The sequence below is a fragment of the Notolepis coatsorum genome (genome assembly GCF_963971535.1).
Source record: "Notolepis coatsorum genome assembly, chromosome: 4".
Lineage (NCBI taxonomy): Eukaryota > Metazoa > Chordata > Actinopteri > Aulopiformes > Paralepididae > Notolepis > Notolepis coatsorum.
In genome coordinates, this window is record NC_140168.1 from 154,761,174 (window position 1) to 154,781,887 (window position 20,714).

At 44.6% G+C, this 20,714-nt stretch overlaps 1 protein-coding gene across 1 annotated transcript in view; it reads left to right on the top strand.

Moving 5' to 3' along the window:
- Positions 1 to 19,025, top strand: part of cntnap3 (contactin associated protein family member 3) — a gene marked incomplete at both ends in the record, with an annotated part of 430,462 nt that extends 411,437 nt beyond the window's left edge. Inside the window, 4 exons of the mRNA XM_084312145.1 lie at positions 8,995 to 9,082; positions 10,715 to 10,933; positions 16,761 to 16,832; positions 18,829 to 19,025. Coding sequence (XP_084168271.1) covers positions 8,995 to 9,082; positions 10,715 to 10,933; positions 16,761 to 16,832; positions 18,829 to 19,025 — 576 coding nt within the window. The remainder of the gene's footprint in view (positions 1 to 8,994; positions 9,083 to 10,714; positions 10,934 to 16,760; positions 16,833 to 18,828) is intronic.
- Between the last annotated feature and the right edge of the window lie 1,689 nt (positions 19,026 to 20,714).

Here is a 20,714-nt window from a genome sequence, read left to right on the forward strand (position 1 = left end):
GTTGGTCGGCACAGACTTTTAGGACGCGGCCGGGGATGCCGTCTGGACCTGCTGCCTTCCTGATATTCACTTTTTTAAAGGTCCGCCTCACCTCATGCTCTGTTACCCTGAACACTGCGCCTCCATCAGCAGCCGACCCCCCCCCCCCCATTGCCGAGGCTTGTGAGCTGGTGTTGTTATTACCAGCATCAAACCTCGCATAGAAGGTATTGAGGTCATTTGCTAAGGAGATGTCACTGTTCAGTTTGAGGGAGGCGCCTTTGTAGTCTGTCATCGTTTTGAGCCCCTGCCACATAGCTCTAGAGTCAGCTTGTTCAAACTGGAGTTCAATTTTATCCCTGTAGCGTCGTTTGGCCTCTGACACAGTCCTCCTTACGTTGTATCGTGCCACCTTGTGGTCATTCATGTTGCCTGCCTCTAGGCCGTCGTTGTATGCTTTGGTGCGCTCTCTCAGAGCTTCACGGACGGATTTGTCTACCCAGGGTTTTTGATTTGGGTAAACTTTCATTTTGGTAGTGGGGATTGTTTCTTTCACCCTAGTACAAACATAGTCCAGCACTGTCTCCGTGTAGGCATTAATGTTATCTGTGTCGCGGAACACATTCCAGTCTGTGTTGTGAAACACTGACCGGATCGTATCCTCTGACGTCACATCCCATTTCTGCACCTCTCGCGAGACTACGGGAGTACTTTTAATTTTCTGTCTGTACTTCGGTGTAAGAAAAATTGATGCGTGATCTGACTTACCGAAGCCACTATCAGAATGAGCCTTGTAGCCACCTTTAAATTGCGTGTAACAGTGATCTAGGATGTTACCGCCTCTGGTGTTGCAAGTCACATGCTGATAGAAGTCGGGCAATACCTTTCTCAGATTGGCGCTATTGAAATCTCCCAGAACTAAAATGGCGGCGTTAACATTCGCCTCTTGGATTCTGTTTACCTCGTCGTGTAGTCTGGAGAGCGCAACCTTGTTGCTGGCTTCAGCTTGCGGTGGAATATACACTCCGACCAGGACGATCGCCGTTAACTCCCTCGGGAGGAAGAAAGGACGACACTTGATGGTTATATATTCCAGTTCTGGGGAGCAGTGGTTGGATAGTTCCTTCACGTTCGTTGGGTCACTCCAATTTTTGTTAAACATGAAGGCAATACCCCCTCCACGTTGTTTACCGGACTCTGATGATGACCGATCCTTTCTATGGATAAAGAAGTGATCCGCTGGTTGAATCGCGTGATCTGGAACCTCCGGCGTCAGCCATGTTTCGGTGAAGCAAAGGACATTGCAGTCCCTAACGTCTCTTTGATATTGAATCCTTGCTCGGATGTCATCCAGTTTATTGTCTATTGATTGTACATTGGCTAGCAATATACTGGGAAGTGGTGTACGATGGCGTCTGGATCTCAGCCTGTTTCGGATCCCAGCCCTCTTTCCTCGTCGTCTTTTCCTGGGCTCTGGGAACAAAGGGTCTGGTCCTAATCTCCGGAGGATTTCTTCAGGCCATTGATGTGGTTCGGAAAGCTGATCCAGCGAGTAATCCAGTTGGTAAGTTTCCCGTAATCCAATGTCTATGAGTGACTGACGGTCATATACATTAAATGCACCAACAGTTGGTACGCACAAAACTCTAAAAACTATAAATATTAACAAAAGTAAACACAGTCTCGACGGAGCGAACAGAGAGGCAGCCGAACGGGGCGGCGCCATCATCATCAAAAAAAAAAAAAAAAAAAAGGTTCTAAGAACGATGAGATGCCCTCCTTGTGTTCCCCCATCTGGGAGGTTTCCCATGGATGCGTCGCTGAAAACAACAAGCTTCAAAGAGTCCTCCTTTCCTAAGTTGTGAAACTTCAGGGTGACATGTTCTGATTGCAGTTTTCGTACTACCTTATTTGCTTCATGCATAGTTTGCACAGTAGCATGTTTTAGATTGGTTGCAAGGACACATGTATCGAACATGATATCTGGCCTACTATGTCTAGCCACCCACAAGAGTAGTCCTATTTTTGACCTTAGGTTGTCAGTCTCACACTCTGTGAGAAGAGCATCACGGTTCTATGAGAATGGGCTGAAGGTTCTTTATGTAGATCTCCTGTTGCACAAGCACTTCTCCACCTACTGTGGAGAGTTCCATCCCCACATAGCGAAAGTTGTCTTGTTCCTCACGTCCCACCTGGAAAACTGTTTTGAGGTGGGGGATGGTCGTCGTGGCAAATGTGTGTGAGCCACCCCAGATGAAATCATCCACATGACAGGCAAGAACACCAGTCACAATACAGTTTTCATCAAGCCAGTAGAATACAGCAGGATCAACTTGTGACATAGTGGCCCCTGTTTTGATCATCGTTGCTTTTACTCTGTTGTACCAGTAGAGAGAGGCATCAGCAAGTCCATAGACACACTTCTTCAGCTTCCACAGTGTCCCGTCACTTTTAGCCTCAGGAGGAGGGCGGATGTGTATATCCCGAGACAGCTCCATTCCTTGAAGAAAAGCTGACTTTATGTCCATAGAGTTCAATGTCCATTTTTTCTGACACAGAACTGATATGAGTAATCTAAGGGACTCTGATGAGCATGTAGGCGAGTCCTTCTGTAGATCTTGAGTGTTAAATTCTTCAAAACCCCTAGCCACTAGCCGTGCTTTAGGTATGATACCATCTGGGGTTTCTTTAAGCGTACACACCCATCTCGTTGACACCTGTCTTTGACCCACATTTTTCACCTCCTCAAACACCTCATTTTTCCTCCAGTTACTGATTTCATCTTGTTTAGCCTTATCAAATGGTACACCCTCTGTTACTAATACATCATTTTCCTGCATATCAGAGCATAGTTCTACACCATCTAGTTCTACACCATCTAGTGGCTTAACCTGAAAATTGTCTACTTTAGTAAGATCAACTGACCCCATAGTACCGGTGATGTCAAAAGGTTCTAAGTACTGTAGGTTGTACCAGTTGCTGTTTTTTCCTGTAGCCTTTCCTGCTCGTCCCATCACTTTAGCTGTGTGAGAAACACCTGTTACATTATCCACAAAGCTGATTGTCTGACCGGCTTTTACCTTTATACCGGTTTTCACCTCTATGCCGGTCTGGTGATAATCGTCTTGATTGATCCCATTAGGGTTATCTATATCCTGGTTTGCTACACCTGCTGCGTCATTATTCATGTCACCATCAGTAACGGGCATGTCCTCACTGTTACTATTCATATCATTGTCAGTAACAGGCACATTATTATCACTAACAGATACATCGACATTGCCCACAGTATTACTTTCCCCAGGGTGCACTTTTCGCAGCCTAGATTGATGAACCCTGACATATGTCCCACCATGACGTACAAAAATCACCACCCCATCTTGCCCTATTACAACCCCAGGGCCTTTCCATTCAACACAGTCTGTCCTTTTGTAGAACACTTTGTCTCCTGTTTCATACTTCTCATCTGTTGGACGAAGCTGTTTTCGAAGAGCTCGTCTGATTCTCTCTGAGCATTCTGCCTCCGTAAAAGCTTTCCTTGCTGCATGTAATGCTGTTATGTGCTTTCCCACCCATGCGCTCATTGTAGTTCCCTCCAAAGCAGGTGGCTGGTCAACAAACACAGAGGGAAGGTTCGGGTTCTGTCCAAACACCAGCTGATGTGGACTGTAGCCATGCACGTTCTGCATTGTGTTCTTTGCCATGAGTGCCCAATCAAGAGCCGTTTTCCAGTCAAGTCCTTTGTCAAGTTTTACCTTCAGTAGTATCTCTGTAAGGGATTGGTTGTGGCGTTCCAGCAAACCATTGCTCCATGGACTGTAGCCAGCAGTCGTCTTGATCTCGATGTTGAAGTTCTCCGCCATGTCTCTTATTTCCTCATTATTGAACTCTCCACCGTTGTCAGTGAAGAGACGCTCAGGTGGACCATGGACACTGATCCAGGAATGCACAAAATTGTTCACTATCACACTTGGCTTCTTTGAGGTCACGATGCTACCTGCACTAAAGCGAGTGAAGTGATCGATAATGTGTAGGTACCACACATTTGGTTCTAGCTCGTGTAGATCAACTGCCACAGTCTCGTTGTACCTGGAGGCCATGGGCAGACCAACAGCAGGCTTGGGCTTAGCCTTGCTGTACTTGAGACATATCTCACATTTTCCTACTATTTCCCCTAGAATAGCAGTGCATTCATCATCCGTGTTTCCAGCATTTGTCAGCAGCTTCTTTAGCCTATCAACTGATGCATGTCCAAATTGCTTGTGAAGTTTAAGTAAAGCTTTGTGTTTTTCCACACTGGTCATATTATCTGTGATGGCCAGGACCACATTCTCATATGCTTCACTCGGGGACTCCTTATCCAGTATGTTCAGACAGTAGTGTCCAGATGAAGTCAACTCTAGAGCTACTGGTTTCTGAAACATTATAGCTGTATCGTTTTCCAGGTTCAACACAGCTCCTGCTCTCTTTAGCGAAGTTTTACTGAGCAGTAAAGGAATGTCAGATGAGACTACCTCTTTTTCAATATAACATTTTGTTTCTCCTATCTTGGCTGGTATCTTGACCTTTTTTGTAGAATGCACAACTCGCCCATCCCCAAACTTAAAAGGTTTGCTACTCTCTGTGCTAACCAACCTTTTGACTTGTTTCTCATTTAGTCCCCCAACATAGTTATCCAGCCATTTTTCACCACATACAGTCCGTGTACATATCATACGTATCAATGACGGCCGTTCCCAGAGCCTCAACCATGAATATTGCTGCATCTGATTCCTTAGAAATAAGTGTTATATTACACTCATCTGGCTCTTCATTTTCTTCCGTCACTTTTACATATTCTTTCTTGTTTGGGCAATCTTTCACCCAGTGGAATGTGCTCTGACAAATCCCACACTTTGTTCGTCTTCCAAATTTATCAAGCGGATTTGTGCCTGCGAATGGTCCTCTAACTTGTCCACTTTGAGATTGCGGCTGCTCCCGCCTCTGCTGCTCTCGTCTCTGATCTGTGTAAAAAGCTGCATCTTGCTTCACAGTAATGCCTCCTGCCCTTTTCTCCGTTTTTTCTCCAAATATACGTTTCAGTCCTGACTTCATATCAACAAAGGTGTGCTTACCACAGGCAGTCAATGCCAGCTGTTTGTCTTTGATGTCGAGGCCCGCTGTATCCAGTAGTTTGAATGCCAAAACAGCGTCAGGTAGAACCATATCGAATTTCTTGATCCGGTTGTACTTCTGTTCAAAATCAACAATATAGTCCACCATAGAGACGCCGTCTCCTCGCGAAATCTGATCAAACTCCGAATAGGCTTCGTAAGCCCGGTCCTTCTCTTCTCTCAAAAACACCCTGTCAAGTTCCCGAATCAAAGTTGCCATTCCATCATCCTCATTTAGATCATCGACAGGTATTTCCAACGCAGTATCCCTCGCCCTACCCGTCAACGATAGAGCAACAGCCAACGCTTGTTTCTTCTTGGCTAAATCCGTCACCCGACTCCACATCTCAACTTCATTCTTCCACTTCTCAAAAGACGTCTTTTCGTCCAGTCCAGGCGGCTGCCTGTAGTTATTAACGTTAGAGGCCGACATCCTCTGCTACCATGTTAAGTTGCAAATAAGACAACCGTTATCTTTCATTCATGTTTATTTCACGCTCCATAGCGTAGTGGCCACAGCCTTCCTCCAGTCCAAAACCAGTGACGCGCAACAACAGCGCCCATTCACTTTTATCCAGATTACCGTAATGGCCGCAGTAGAAGTGAACTTAACAATGACAACTGTGTTCAAGTTGGCAGATAAAGTAGCTGCATTCAACGGCAATCTGGAATTGCTGCGTTATGGTGAGTCGTGTTTTCATGCATTCTGTTCTGCTGTTCATGTGTTGCTAATATGCACTCGCTGCGGTGCTGCATGAAAATCAAATGCCCATCCTACTGATCTGCTGTTCATGTGTTGCTTATGCACTCGCCGCGGTGCTGCATGAAAATCAAATGCCCATCCTACTGATCTGCTGTTCATGTGTTGCTTATGCACTCGCAGCGGTGCTGCATGAAAATCAAATGTCCATCCTACTGATCTGCTGTTCATGTGTTGCTTATGCACTCGCCGCGGTGCTGCATTTTTCACTATCATTATATTAAATTAGTCATTGTTTTTGGTTCTGGCCCGCCATTCAATGGCTTGGGGAAAAATTGGCCCACGGTCAAACCTAATTGCCGACCCCTGGTGTAAAGGGTGGGAGACTCTAGGCCTAACAGCATATTGTACCTTTTTATATCAGGGGTCCATGAATAGCTTTCAAGATCTGAAGTTGTAGCATGGTTTGAAAAATTAAGATCTTTACAGATATCTTCAAGTTCGGCACTATATCGAGCAATTACTGAAGCGAAATAAACAAACGCTTTCGGAAAATATTTTATTAAAAGTCTTCAGAGAGGCTTATGTCTCGAAATCAAACCAAAATACCATCTCAAGACTCTATATGGGATTACAACAGACGAAAGGTAATTCATTGTATGTAAAACAGAAATGGAAACCTAAATATAATGGAAGAGGAATGGGAGGATTTATGTGAAATACAATGGAAAACATCAAGTTCACCAGTATGGAGAGAATTTTGTTGGAAATCCCTGATTAGGTTCTTCAGTACTCCAGCACAAGGGAGTCATCATACCAAATCTTCCAACTGCTGGAGACAGTGTGGCCTCTCAGAGGCAAAGCATTACCACATATTCTGGTCTTGTCCATTGCTGATGCCTTTCTGGAGGGAGGTCCATAAAATCTTTGAAAAAGTATTCCAGGTGGACATCCCATTTAAGTTGGAGAGTCTATATTTGGGCGCCAGGCCATCAAAAAATGGGGATAGATATATATTGATGGAAATAATTACCTTTTCTTTTAGGTTTCAACAGGATAAGTTTCGGAAGAAATGGGAAAGATGGATAATGTACATTACACCGTTACGATCTTCATTTGTTTAAGGTGTATAGAAATGTCCATTCGGGTTAATTGGTGAACCTTGTGTAAAAGGAGTTGAGTGTCAGGAAGATGCACCCCAACATATTATTTTGTTATTTGTTTGCTTTATGGTAGATACAGATTTATTGGAGATGCACCCTAACATATTATTTTGTTATCTGTTATTTTTGGTTATTGTTTTTGTTTGTCTAGAAAAAAATAATTATAGGATGCTATTGACTGTATGGGTCCTCATGTGCGTACTTGTACTTCTGCACTTTAACTCAGAATTATTAACAATTGATGCAATTTGTACTACAGAAGGCTGAGATAAATGAAGGAGAAGTCAAGATATTGTTTGTATGGACCATGGAGAAAATCAATAAAAAGTGAATACAAAAAAAGAAAAAGGATCCTGATGATAGTGCGGAGATATGAACATATCACACCCGTACTCCATTCTCTACACTGGCTTCCGTCTCTTTCAGGATATAGTACAAGGTCTCCCTCCTCACCCATCAGTGCATCCACAGCAATGCCCCCTCCTATCTAAAGGAACTCCTTGCTCCCCCGACCTCCACCCGCTCTCTCCGCTCTGGAAACTCAAACACACTCAAAGTTTAACCCAAACACAAGACGAACCTCTGCACCCTGGGCGACCGGGTTTTCTGCTCAGCTGCTCCTCGGCTGTGGAATGCTCTCCCCGACCATCTGAGAGCACCACAGTCCGTTGAGGCATTCAAAAGGGGACTAAAAACATTTATTTTTAACAAGGCATTTGCCTAAATGGACCTAGTGATGCCTTTGATGTGTTTATTTTTTTATACATGATCTTTTCTTTTTTAGCTGTCTAGAGCTAACTGTGATCTGTATGTTTCTTTCATTTCATTGGTTGTTTTATTCATTTTTATTTTATTATCTTATCTCCTTTCATCTTATCTCCTTTGAGATTTGTTCCAAATGTATAGTGCGTTACAAATACAATTTATTATTATTATTTATTATTATTATTAATTGCAAAAACAAACAGTATCAGACACTACTCCTTTTTATTTTCCAAAACAGGTAACACTTTTCTTGTGCCTCATTCATTTGGAAACTCAAATACGCTCTCTGGCCCTGTTTAGACGGAAACGCTAGCAGGTGAATCCGCAAAAATATTTTTTCGGATGTGCCTTTCGTTTATACGGAAACGGTGTTTTTACGGGGTGAAACCGCAAAAAAGTGAGACTACCTTCCAGGGTGGAATTCCTAGAAACGATAAACCTTTATGCTATCATCTAAACTGTCAAACCGCATAAAACAATGACGAAAGGGTTGTCAAGGCTCTCGTTGCGCGTACTGCTTACATCACAGGCATGCGCCAGTAGCCTAGAAGCGTAAACAAAGCATGTCTGATTCTATCCATGGCGATCACCTGAAGGCTACATTGGCAGTACTTTTAAATACACAAGAATCTGTCCCGCGGCGTGACTGGACCCACTGTCTGTGAGTGACTCTGCTTTGGTCCAATCACATTCCCCACCCACAGTCTGCGAATCAGAGGCAGAGTAGGGCGGGTCTTCACAGCACGTCATGTGACATATGCGCCAATCGTGTGACAGCGGGGCTCAGTTGTCTCGAGTCGTTACAGCATCGTCTGCACGCAGAATTCCATCCCAAAACACTAGTCTAAACGCAAAATTAAAAGTGAGACCGCAAGACGACTTTTGCGGTTTCTGTTCAGACTCTCTCCGTCTAAACGTAGCCTCAGTTTGCCATCAAATTGCTCAGTTCATGGCTTGGATTCTCAACTGACCATTGACTTTGCATCGCACAAAGTGTGCCAAAATCATATACATGGTAAATGGGTGCATTTATATAACAGCTTTTATCCAAAGCGCTTTACAATTTGTTCCTCACATTTTACCCATTCACTCACACATTCACACACCGACGGCTGAGGCGACGTGCAAGGTGTCTCGCTCAAGGACACTTCGACACGCCATATCCGAGGTGCATAAGATGTACGCAGAGCTGTTCTCACAAAGCTGCTTTGTTTTTTTCCAACATTATTTTCAGATTAACCAGAATGACAGGGAAGACTTCAACCTGACATCTGATGTAGAATTCAATGCCATCAAGTCGCTGGTCCTGGGGAGAGTGCACGGTAAGTGAGACTGCCAACAGAAGTCATACTAGTATTTTCTAGTACAGTATGCTTGGAGTACAGAATGCTTAGACTTGAATAACGGCACTCAGGTGTTTGGCCTCATCTGATCTGCAATATAGAGTTGAGTTTGCTTTCCAGTCATGTATATTCATGTTGAGTGGAGCCCAGGATGAGCTAATGTACAACAGCAGGTAATGGGAATCCAAATAAATACATGTACATTAAGCTCTTACAGCTGAGGTCAACATTACATGGTGTTATTCAAGGATGAAAAAAAATTTAAAGAAGAAAGAAAATTGATATTCTCCTTTGGTTCATTACAATTTACTCAAGCCTAGTAACAGAAACAATATTCCTGACACTGCGAATACATTCCCTGAGATCCATAGATATCCCTAGATACCAAGAACATGCAAATGGGCCTTGTAGAAGTGGAACAATCTTCCATTTACTTAGGTATGTATTTAAAGGTGAATTTTCTGAAATTGTGGCTAGGGCTTAAGAGGTTAAAGGTTATGTTAAAGTGGTCTGTGGTCCAGTTATGCTGCTCTGATTAAAGGTTATGTTAAAGTGGTCTGTGGTTCAGTTATGCTGCTCTGATTAAATGTTATGTAATAGTGGTCTGATGTCCAGTTATGCTGCTCTGATTAAAGGTTATGTTAAAGTGGTATGTGGTCCAGTTATGCTGCTCTGATTAAAGGTGATGTTAAAGTGGTATGTGGTCCAGTGATGCTGATCTGATTAATGGTTAAGTTAAAGTGGTATGTGGTCCAATGATGCTGCTCTGATTACATCCTCTTGATGTTGACAGGCTTCAAATGTGAAAGTATATAATTTTCATAATTTTTTTATTTTGTACATATTTCTTTCTCTATGCACACTCTTTTTCTTCAAAGTAACTAGTAACTGATGGGTTCAGATAAATGTAGTGGAGTAAAAAGTACAATATTTCCTTTGTACTTTTTCTTGTATGTAGTGGAGTAAAAGTATAAAGTTCCCTAAAATGAAAATACTCACATAAAGTTCAAGTAGCTCAAAATTGTACTTACTGTAAGTACAGTACTTGAGTAAAAATACTTAGTTACTTTCCACCACTGCTCAAGAGCTGAGTCATCCTCTCCATGCTAGTCCACTGTCCCCTCCTGTGCTGGCAGAGCTGAGTCATGCTCTCCATGCTAGTCCACTGCCCCCTCCTGTGCTGGCAGAGCTGAGTCATGCTCTCCATGCTAGTCCACTGCCCCCTCCTGTGCTGGCAGGGTGTCCACCCCTGGAGCATGCTCCCAGCAAAACATAATCACACAGACAGATGTCACCCTTCATTCAATTGACCACAATTCATGATCACGATCGCGTCCAGTTTTGTCTAGAGAAATGTAATTTCTTTCATGCAATAACATTGATTAACTTGTGGCAGTGACCTCCCATATGACCACGTTGAACTTTGGACAAGCTTCTATTTCACACACATTGTTCAGCAAATAGCCTTTTGAGCATGTAATTAGAAAATGTTAATTCCTCATGTTTCTCTCTTTCTGTCTCTCTCTGTCTCTCTCTCTCTCTCTCTCTCTCTCTCTCTCTCTCTCTCTCTCTCTCTCTCTCTCTCTCTCTCTCTCTCTCTCTCGCTCTCAGAGTCCTCTGACTTGGACCCAGAGCTAGCCAGGTTGGCCTCTATAGGTTTCACTGGCTGTCTGTCAGTGGTCCAGCTGAACTCCATCAGCCCTCTGAAAGCTGCTCTGCTCTACCCCGACACCAGCCCCGTCATCGTTACCGGCCCATTGGTCCAGTCCAACTGCGGCTCCTCCTCCCCAGCCAATCCCTACACAGCAGAGACCACGCACTCCCTATCAGGTAAGACTCCCCTCTTCAGTCGGTTGAACCCTTTCACTACCACACTACAGTCGGGTGGCAGTGAACCGGTTAACCTACTGTATTGTCACAGTTAAATGGTTAACCAGTTGGTAGTGTGGTAGTGAAAGGGTTAACAGGTAGTTTCATCTAGTGAAGGGTGTGGTTTCCAAGTTATTATTTTGGTGGGTTCTAAATCCTACTAGAGAATTCTGATTATTATTCTGTGTGAGAGCTGCTTCTGTCACGGCTGAGCGAGTGGAACCCAATATGCAAACACAGAGATGCAGACAGAACTTGGTATAACCCAAAATACGGGTACTTTATTATACGAATGTTCAGGTCCTTCAAGCAGCGGTCGGTCATAAGCCACAGGGATATTCGTACTGTCCAGGGGTTATCAGTTTGATTGATTGATTTAAAACTTTATTAACAGATTGCAGAATGGGTACAATACAGTACAGCTCAATACACACAATTGTTAAGGGGATGCAGACCAGAGAAAGACTTTCGTCTTGTTTACATCAGGGTCCCCCATTTTCAATTCATCAGGACATATATGACATACATGACATACAGATATACAGTACTGCTACATCTATACATTTATGACATACCAGATTTGCAGTACTGTTTGTGATACAAAAATAGTCCAGAAAAGAGTATATATACATTTGACGTAAAAACTGTACATTGGGGGAGGTTGGGTAGGTGGGGTGGGTGGGGGGAGGGGCTGTACATTGGAGGTGGTTCGGTGGGTGGGGTGGCGGGGGGGGGGGGGTGGTTGGGCAGGAGGGGTGGGGGAGGGGCACTGTACAACTGTACAAGCTAAACTGTACATTGGAATATTGACAACCATGCTTGGTCATTTACTGTACATTGGAGGGGGTTGGGTTAGGACATTTACATGGGCCAGTTTCGAATTGCAGTCTCCCGTAGGTGTTCTTTGAGAGTGTTTTTGAAAGTGAGTAGTGATTCACATTCCTTTACAGCTTTGGGTAAGGCGTTCCACATTGATGTGGCATAATTGCGAAACGTGTTTAGTCCCTTGTTTGAGCCGAATCTGGGTTTAACATGATTTATGGAGCTCCCTCTGGTGTTGTGATCGTGGTATTCACTGACCTTTGGGAAGTATTTTGACATGTACATGGGTACCTTGGTCGTGTAGTGTATCTTGTAGACCAGGCCCATTGCAAGTTGCTGTACTCTGTCGTCTACTCTAAGCCATCCTAGGTTGTCAAAGTGGGCAGGGGTGAGGTGGGTTCTAGGAGTAAGGTCAAGCAGTAGTCTGACCAGTTAGTTTTGAGATGTTTGTAATTTTGTTTTTAGCGCCTTTGAGGTGCTTTGGTACCATGAGGTGCAAGCATAGTCGTAGTACCCTTGTATGAGTGCTCCTGCCAGAGTCTTCAGGGTGTTCTTGTTTACCAGAGAGGAGATCCGGTACAAGAATCGAGTTTGTTGGTTGACTTTTTTTATTACATTGGATGCCATTTTGTCACAGGAAAGATTAGCCTCTAGGATGGAGCCCAGGTAGGTAATTTCATCTCTCCTTGTGACAATATTGTCACCCACTGTAACTGAGAAGCCGTCGGTCTTGCTGAGTTTGTTATTTGAACCGAAGAGAATGGACTCTGTTTTGCCCATGTGTAATGATAGTTTGTTATCAGCGAGCCATATGCAGATTTTGCCTAGTTCCGAGCTGAGGTTTTTTTCAACCTGTAACTTGTTCTTGTCAGAGACCAGCAGGGCTGAGTCGTCTGCAAACAAGAACAAGTTGCAGTCACAAGCTGACGACATGTCATTTGCATAAATTAGAAACAGTAGCGGTCCTAGTATGCTTCCTTGTGGAACACCACAGCTCACTGTGAGGGGGGGGGGGGGATAGGGTACCGTTTACCTCCACCATCTGTTCTCTCCCCTCTAGGTAGGATTGCATCCATCTCACTGATAGACTATCAAAACCCATTGCTTTTAGAAGGAGCGGGTTGTCAGACAGGTGATGGGTCATACGCGGTAACACATTCCTCATATGGTCCGGGGTGTAGGCACGGAGAATAGTCAGGCAGGCGGTGGTCCTGCAAGTGGTCCAGGAGTAGAGACAGCACGGGGAGCCAGATGAGGGAGGGCAAATACTAAGCTATGATCTGGCAGCATGATGACATCTGAGCCAGGTCTAAGTAGGTACAGCAATCAGCACACAGATGTCCATTAGCAGACTCCGCGTGGTAAGCATGGTAAGACATGCTAGGGTCCTGCGATAGTGCAGTACACTGTTGGCTTCTTGTCCTGTGCCTTGCTGTTTCCATACCAGGCAGTGATGTTTCCAGTCAAGATGCTCTCTACAGCTCCGGAGTAGAAGGACTGGAGTATCTTCCCCGATACTCTGAACTTCCTTAAAGGAAAACTCCAACATTTTGGGAAATTTGCTTATTTAACATCTTCCCTGGAGTTAGACAAGAAGATACATACCTTTTTCGTCTCTCTGCATGCATTGGGCTTAGGGAACGCCTGGACCATTAGCCTAGCTTAGCTTCATCACTGGAAGTGGGGCAGACATCTAGCCTAGTTCACTACAGTCAGGAAATATACTCCAAATACAATCAAAATACAACTCCCAAACGTTCCTGTAAACATGTTGTGACCTGTGTATTTACCACGTCTCCCAGTCACACAAGTCACACAAGTCTCCCAGTCACACAAGTCTCCCAGTCACACAAGTCTCCCAGACACACAAGTCTCCCAGTCACACAAGTCTCCCAGTCACACAAGTCTCCAAGTCACACAAGTCACACGAGTCTCCCAGTCACACAAGTCTCCAAGTCACATGAGTCTCCCAGTCACACAAGTCTCCAAGTCACATAAGTCACACAAGTCTCCCAGTCACACAAGTCTCCAAGTCACACAAGTCACACGAGTCTCCCAGTCACACAATTCTCCAAGTCACACAAGTCACACGAGTCTCCCAGTCACACGAGTCTCCCAGTCACACAAGTCTCCCAGTCACACAAGTCTCCAAGTCACACGAGGCTCCCAGTCACACAATAACTCACTCTCCTCCCCTGACCTCTGCAACTCGTTTCTCCTCTTCTTCAATAATAAAATATCTCTAATCAACAGCTCACTGACTGCCCGCATCGCCAATTCCCCCACCCTCGCCCCCCCACTATCATTTTCCCCCCACCTGACTCCATCCCTCCCACCCCTTTTACTGCCTTCGCCCCAGTCGACTCCTCCTTCATCATGGACCTCATGACCACCTCCAAGACCACTACCTGCTCCCTTGACCCCCTACCCACTACTCTCACCAAAGCCTGCCTCCCTGCTCTCATCCCCCACCTCACCGCTCTTTTCAACCAGTCACTATCCCTAGGCCACGTCCCCTCCCCCTATAAACTCGCCGCTGTCACCCCTGTCCTCAACAAACCCACTCTTGACCCATTCAACCTCTCCAACTACCGCCCCATATCCAATCTTCCTTTTTTCTCTAAAACACTGGAACGCATTGCTGCCTCCCAACTCCACTCCCATCTCCAGTCAACATCCTGATCCTACTCGATCTCAGTGCAGCCTTTGACACAGTGTGTCACTCCATCCTCCTCCAAAGGCTGCACCAACTGGGTGTTGAGGGCACAGCACTTGGCTGGTTCTCCTCCTACCTCACAGACAGACACCAATTCATCTCCCTCTCCGGCCACACCTCCTCCCCCTCCCCAGTCACACAGGGGGTCCCCCAAGGCTCAGTCCTTGACCCCCTGCTCTTCATCTGCTACATTCTCCCCCTTGGTCACATCATCCGTAAATACCACCTCAACTTCCACTGCTACACTGATGACAGCCAAATCTACATCAGTACACAATCCCCCCACAGCCCACCCCTCAGTCACATCGAATCCTGCATTACCGAACTCCAAACTTGGATGACTCACAACTTCCTCAAATTGAACAGTGACAAGACTGAACTTCTCATTATTGGCACCAAAACCACCCTCACCAGATCCGGACCCATCACACTCACCATCAACGACTCCACCATCACCCCCTCCCCCCTAGTCCGAAACCTTGGTGTCCTCCTTGACCCCACCCTCTCATTTGACCCCCATGTCCGCTCCATCGTAAAAATATCCTACTTTCACCTCCGCAACATTGCAAAAATCCGTCACTGCCTCTCCCCCCCTGCTGCTGAATCCCTCATGCATGCCTTCATCTCCTCCCGCCTGGACTACTGCAACTCCCTCCTCACTGGTATCACCTCCCGCTCCCTCCATAAACTGCAAATGGTCCAAAATTCAGCCGCCCGCCTCCTCACTAACACCCGGTCCCGCGAACACATCACTCCTGTCCTCCACTCCCTCCACTGGCTCCTGATCAAACACTGCATAAACTTTAAAACACTACTCCTCACCTTCAAAGCCCTCCACAGCCTGGCCCCCCCTACCTGACTGATCTCCTTCTTCCCTACCGCCCCACCCGTTCCCTCCGGTCCTCCTCCACTGCCTCCCTCACTGTCCCGACCTCCAAGCTTAAAAACTTTGGAGATCGGGCCTTCTCTCGTACTGCACCCCGACTCTGGAACTCCCTCCCCCAGTCCATCAGAGACTCCCCTACACTCTCCACCTTTAAAGCTCGCCTCAAAACCCACCTGTTCTCCCTTGCCTTCAACCCCCCCCACCCATAACCCCCCCCCCCTCCAACCTGATTGATGTCTGTCTCCAGTCTTTTTGTGCTATCATGCTGTCTTGCCTGTTCCCCCCATTGTCTCATGTTCCTTTTGTTTTTGTTTCTTTGTTTTTGTTTCTTTGCTTTTGTTTCTTTGTTTTTACTTTTGCTCCCGACTATTGTCAGCGACTTCGGGTTATTGAGAAGCGCTATATAAATTAAATGAATTATTATTATTATTATCCCAGTCACACAAGTCTCCAAGTCACACAAGTCACACGAGTCTCCCAGTCACACAAGTCACATGAGTCCTCAGTGGTGTGTGTGTCCCATGCTGTGCTCTCCTAAAATCCACGATCAGCTCCTTGGTTTTACCAATGTTCAGGAGCAGGCTGTTGTCCTGGCACCAGCGTTCCAGTACTTCAACCTCCTCCCGGTAGGATTTCTCGCCGTTGTCAGAGATCAGCCCCACCACCACTGTGTCATCCGCAAACTTCACTATGGAGTTGGAGCTTAACTTGGCCACACAATCATGTGTGTATAGTGAATACAGCAGGGGGCTCAGAACACAGCCCTGGGGGGACCCGATGCTCAGGGTGATGGTGTTGGAGGTCTGACCCCCCACCCTGACCGCCTGGGGCCTTTCACTCAGAAAGTCCAGTATCCAGGCGCTCAGGGCAGAGATCAGACCCAGCTCGATCAGCTTGTCCACTTGTCTCCAACTTGTCAATGCTGCTGTAGTGGAGATGTTCTGTCGTATTCAATGCTGCTGTAGTGGAGATGTTCTGTGTATGCAATGCTGCTGTAGTGGAGATGTTATGTGGTATTCAATGCTGCTGTAGTGGAGATGTTCTGTGGTATTCAATGCTGCTGTAGTGGAGATGTTCTGTGGTATTCAATGCTGCTGTAGTGGAGATGTTCTGTGGTATTCAATGCTGCTGTAGTGGAGATGTTATGTGGTATTCAATGCTGCTGTAGTGGAGATGTTCTGTGGTATTCAATGCTGTTGTAGCGGAGATGGTCTGTGGTATTCAATGGGTCATGTCTGCTCTGACTGACTGGTACTCACCCATCTCTGGCTTTCTCTTCTCCATCTCTCTATGTCCACTCTGCTACACTTCTTTCTCTTTCTCCTCTGTTTCCTCCTCTGTTATTCTCTCTTTCTCCACCGTAGACCATTCCGGTTCAGCGGGTACAGGTGAACCTTTAGTCAATGCCATCAGGAGCGACTCGGCTTTAATTGGAGGTAAATCAATTCAATTTAAATTCCACTTTATTCCACTTAGAAAGGTTCATATAAAAAATTACAAAAAACATAGCACAACAGTACAATACAAAACATATAAAACTGTAAAAACAACCATCCCTGGCATGAAAAATACACTGTCAAAATACATAGAGGCTCTTTCGCCAATGGCGCCACAAGATGAACCTGGTGTTACTTTTGACAGGATTAATTAAGGCCACAATAACACTGTTCAATGAGTGATTTAACCCACACATAAACCTGTACATACGGTTTCTTACAAGTGCCTTAAATGTAGGTATACCCACACTGACAAACAGCTGGCTGGCACTGTGCCATCTAAGGACACGCAAGAACAGTTGTAGAGCATCATTATAAGCCACATTACGTCTTTGCATGCTGTTTTTCCTGCTTCACTGTCATAATCCAAGAACAGATGGTTACTGGTTACTGTCACACTCCATATTGTGGTGCATGCCGATGAGTCACAGAAAAGGCATATAGTCCTGAATGATGAGACCCATATTGTGCTTGCATAGGTGATAATCAAGAGTTCCATTCCACAATTCTGCACACAAAGTTCTGATAAATTTAACATTTAAACAGATGTCATCTGTTTAAATCTTTTTCTTTTAGTTAACTTTAAGTCTGTATGTACAACAAACACAACTACTAAATCTTTAAAGAAATGATTTGCTGATATAGGAACTCATTTAATGGAGTATTATATTGAGTCCAGCAGCATTTTCCAATGTCATTCAGATGTCTTGTGATAATGAAATGCGCCGTGCAGAACAGTCCACCGTCAGCTCTATCCAAACGAATGCCAGAGAAGATGAATGGAGATTAATGCAATTGTTAAAGGGCACTTCACCGAAGAACAATGCTGATTTAAAACAGTTGAGATTTTTTGGATGTGTGTGACATCATGCGCAAAATAAATCAGCACTGTTTTTTGGCAAAGTGCCCCTTAAGGGTTTCTTTTTAAAACATGGCTTTGAAAGACAAGATGATGATCTTTTAATTTAGATTAGTGAAACAACTGATAGAAAAAGAAGTCAAGGGAATCACATTCTGATTGCACTGTTTCATAAACATTTAGACAAATTATTATAACTATTATTATATAATCAAAATATTACAATTGAGCTGCAGTGTATGATGATGAGTATAATGGGTTGAAATAATTCTCATTGTCTGTCCTAGGCTGGAACAAGTTTAGTGTTTTATTTTGTTCCTAACTGTAACAGATGAACTATAGCCAGAACCCAGGTGCAGATACAAACAGACAGGTAGGCCGACAAGCAGGGGATCGTGTCCGGGGCTAGGTTTTCAGATAGTCCGGGGAGTAGGCGAGTAGCAGGGTAGTCAGACAAGCAGGGTCATAGCTAGGAGTTCTCAGACAGTCCAGGAGGTTCACACAGAGAAGAGTAGTCAGGCAGACGAAGGTCATACACAGGGATTCAGGACGTGGGAGCAGGGTATGAAGCCAGGTAGGGAACTGCGAGCAAAGGGGGACAGGACAAGTTAGGTAAAGCAAATAAACAAGGACTGACATGAGACTGAGCAAGACTATAATGACTGACTGGTAATAGAAACCCACGGTATGGCAGCCTCATGACATCTGAGCCAGGTCTAAATAGGAAGAGCAATCAGCCGGTATATGTCAATCAACTGCTCCTCCAGTCACACACCTGCACCCCAACCTGTACTTAGGAGAGAGAGAGAGAGAGAGAGAGAGAGAGAGAGAGAGATAGAGAGAGAGAGAGAGAGAGAGAGAGAGAGAGAGAGAGAGAGAGAGAGAGAGAGAGAGAGAGAGAGAGAGAGAGAGAGAGAGAGAGAGAGAGAGAGAGGACACTTCGACACGCTGGGAACCTCGGGATTACCAGACGACTGCTCTACCTCCCGATCCACTGACGAGCCCCCAATAGAAGACGGGAAGCCTGGAGGCTTGGAGGTGCACGATACTAACATGTTTTATTTGTCTGTTTCTCAGGTGTGATCGCATTGGTTGTCTTCGTGGTCGCGTCGCTGCTGGCGATAACGGTCCGATTCCTCTACAGGAGAAAAGAGACGTTTAAGAACCAGGAAGAGAAGGGAGTCAAACCTGAGGACAGCCAAGAGTTCCCCTTCAACAGCCAAGCTAACTCACAGGACCTTCAGAGCGAAAACCAAAAAGAATATTTTATTTAGTTGGACTGTATTCCCAGTGACCTGTTGGAGCCGAGGGGACAGACAGGGATGCCTTGCCACGCCTCAGTGCTTTACAGGACACTCAGAGTCCCTCGGTACGAGTGGCTCAACACCATGCAGAGACACACATGGAACAATTCCTGCTTTTCTTTTTGGATTATTCTATTCTGGTATAAAATACAAACTTTTGAATGTGCAAGTTGTTGATGCTGTCATTTTAGAACATGCAAATATGTCTGTAAAAACTTGATTTCATGTCTTTTTAACTATTTCTTTCCTCAGCCATGTTGAAATTTTACAAATATCTAACATGAGGAATCTGTAATATTTCTGAAGATTGAAACATACTGTTATTCCAGAAGGATTATAGATGTAAAGTACAGTGCACAGGTCTTAGGCCACCCTTACAAAAAAGTATCATAGTTTTTCCAAAACATTATCATATTACCATCAGTATAATTTTAAGTTGGATTATTATATGGCGTTTTAACATTCGCCAAAATGCTTGATTGTGATTGGTCAATAGCGCTCGGTTGCCCCTAACAGCGGTCAATTATTTCTCGATAATTCACCGCTGTTAGGGGCAACAGAGCGCTATTGACCAATCACAATCAAGCATTTTGATCGCAGTCACAAAAGCTAAGCTTTACCATTATGCACAGCTGCACTACATCAGGTGCAATCAAGTCCACACACCTGCCGGCGATGTCAGAGGAGCAACAGAACAACTGCGTCTGCATTTGATCTTGTCTTGTCGATGGTGTAAAATGAATTACGTATATTGTTAGTAAGTTAGCCCTGTAATAAGCGGGATAATGTATAGCTATACTCTGGCATTGTCGCAAAATAATTTACCTTCACTGCGTTTAGCACGCTGTGTCGGTCAATTATTTTGCGACAATGACCTTGTAGCTATACATTATCCCTTACATAACCGCACACTTTGTTGTGTATTATCCCTTACTTACACCATGGTATTATTTAAGTACAAAGGTGATACATAACCTTTACTACAGCAGTACTGTACCTTGGTAAAACTGAAATTACCATCAAACTACCATGATACTTTTTCAAAAGGGTTGGTTTAAGCTATAGTATGTATCTGGGCAGGCAGACAAATTATATATAACATTATAGATACAAATCAACATTAATACAATAAAAAGAAACACAGATTTGGGAATCAAAGCTGTGTTCTTCTAGCCCTTTCACGAGATATCAATAACAGGAAAACAGAATAAACACTTATTCTAATGTCTATACATAATATAATGTCTATTTCTGAGCAAATACACTTATTGCCCAGATACGACTTGTGCAAAATAAGACTTTTGCACAGTACTGCATATATCTGGGTGGTTTATAAGTATTTTGATAGTGTTGATGATGGGTTGGAATATCTCAGCCATATTTATCCAGTGTCAGAACTAGGAAAGTAGAATGATGTGCTTCTCCGGAAGTTTGATCCCAACTACCTTTGATTTTTAGCACTTAATAGAACACGCGGTAAACGGACATGGCCGGTTAGCCTATAGGCATTGTCCAACTAACACCTCTCCCGAAGGCTAACCAGCACTGTCCGCTTCCATTCATTGTGCTAAGCTAGGCTAACGTGCAGCCAGATAGCTTTCTACTGAACGCACAGAGAGGAAACTGATATCTATCTTCTTGTCTCTCTCTGGAGAAGAC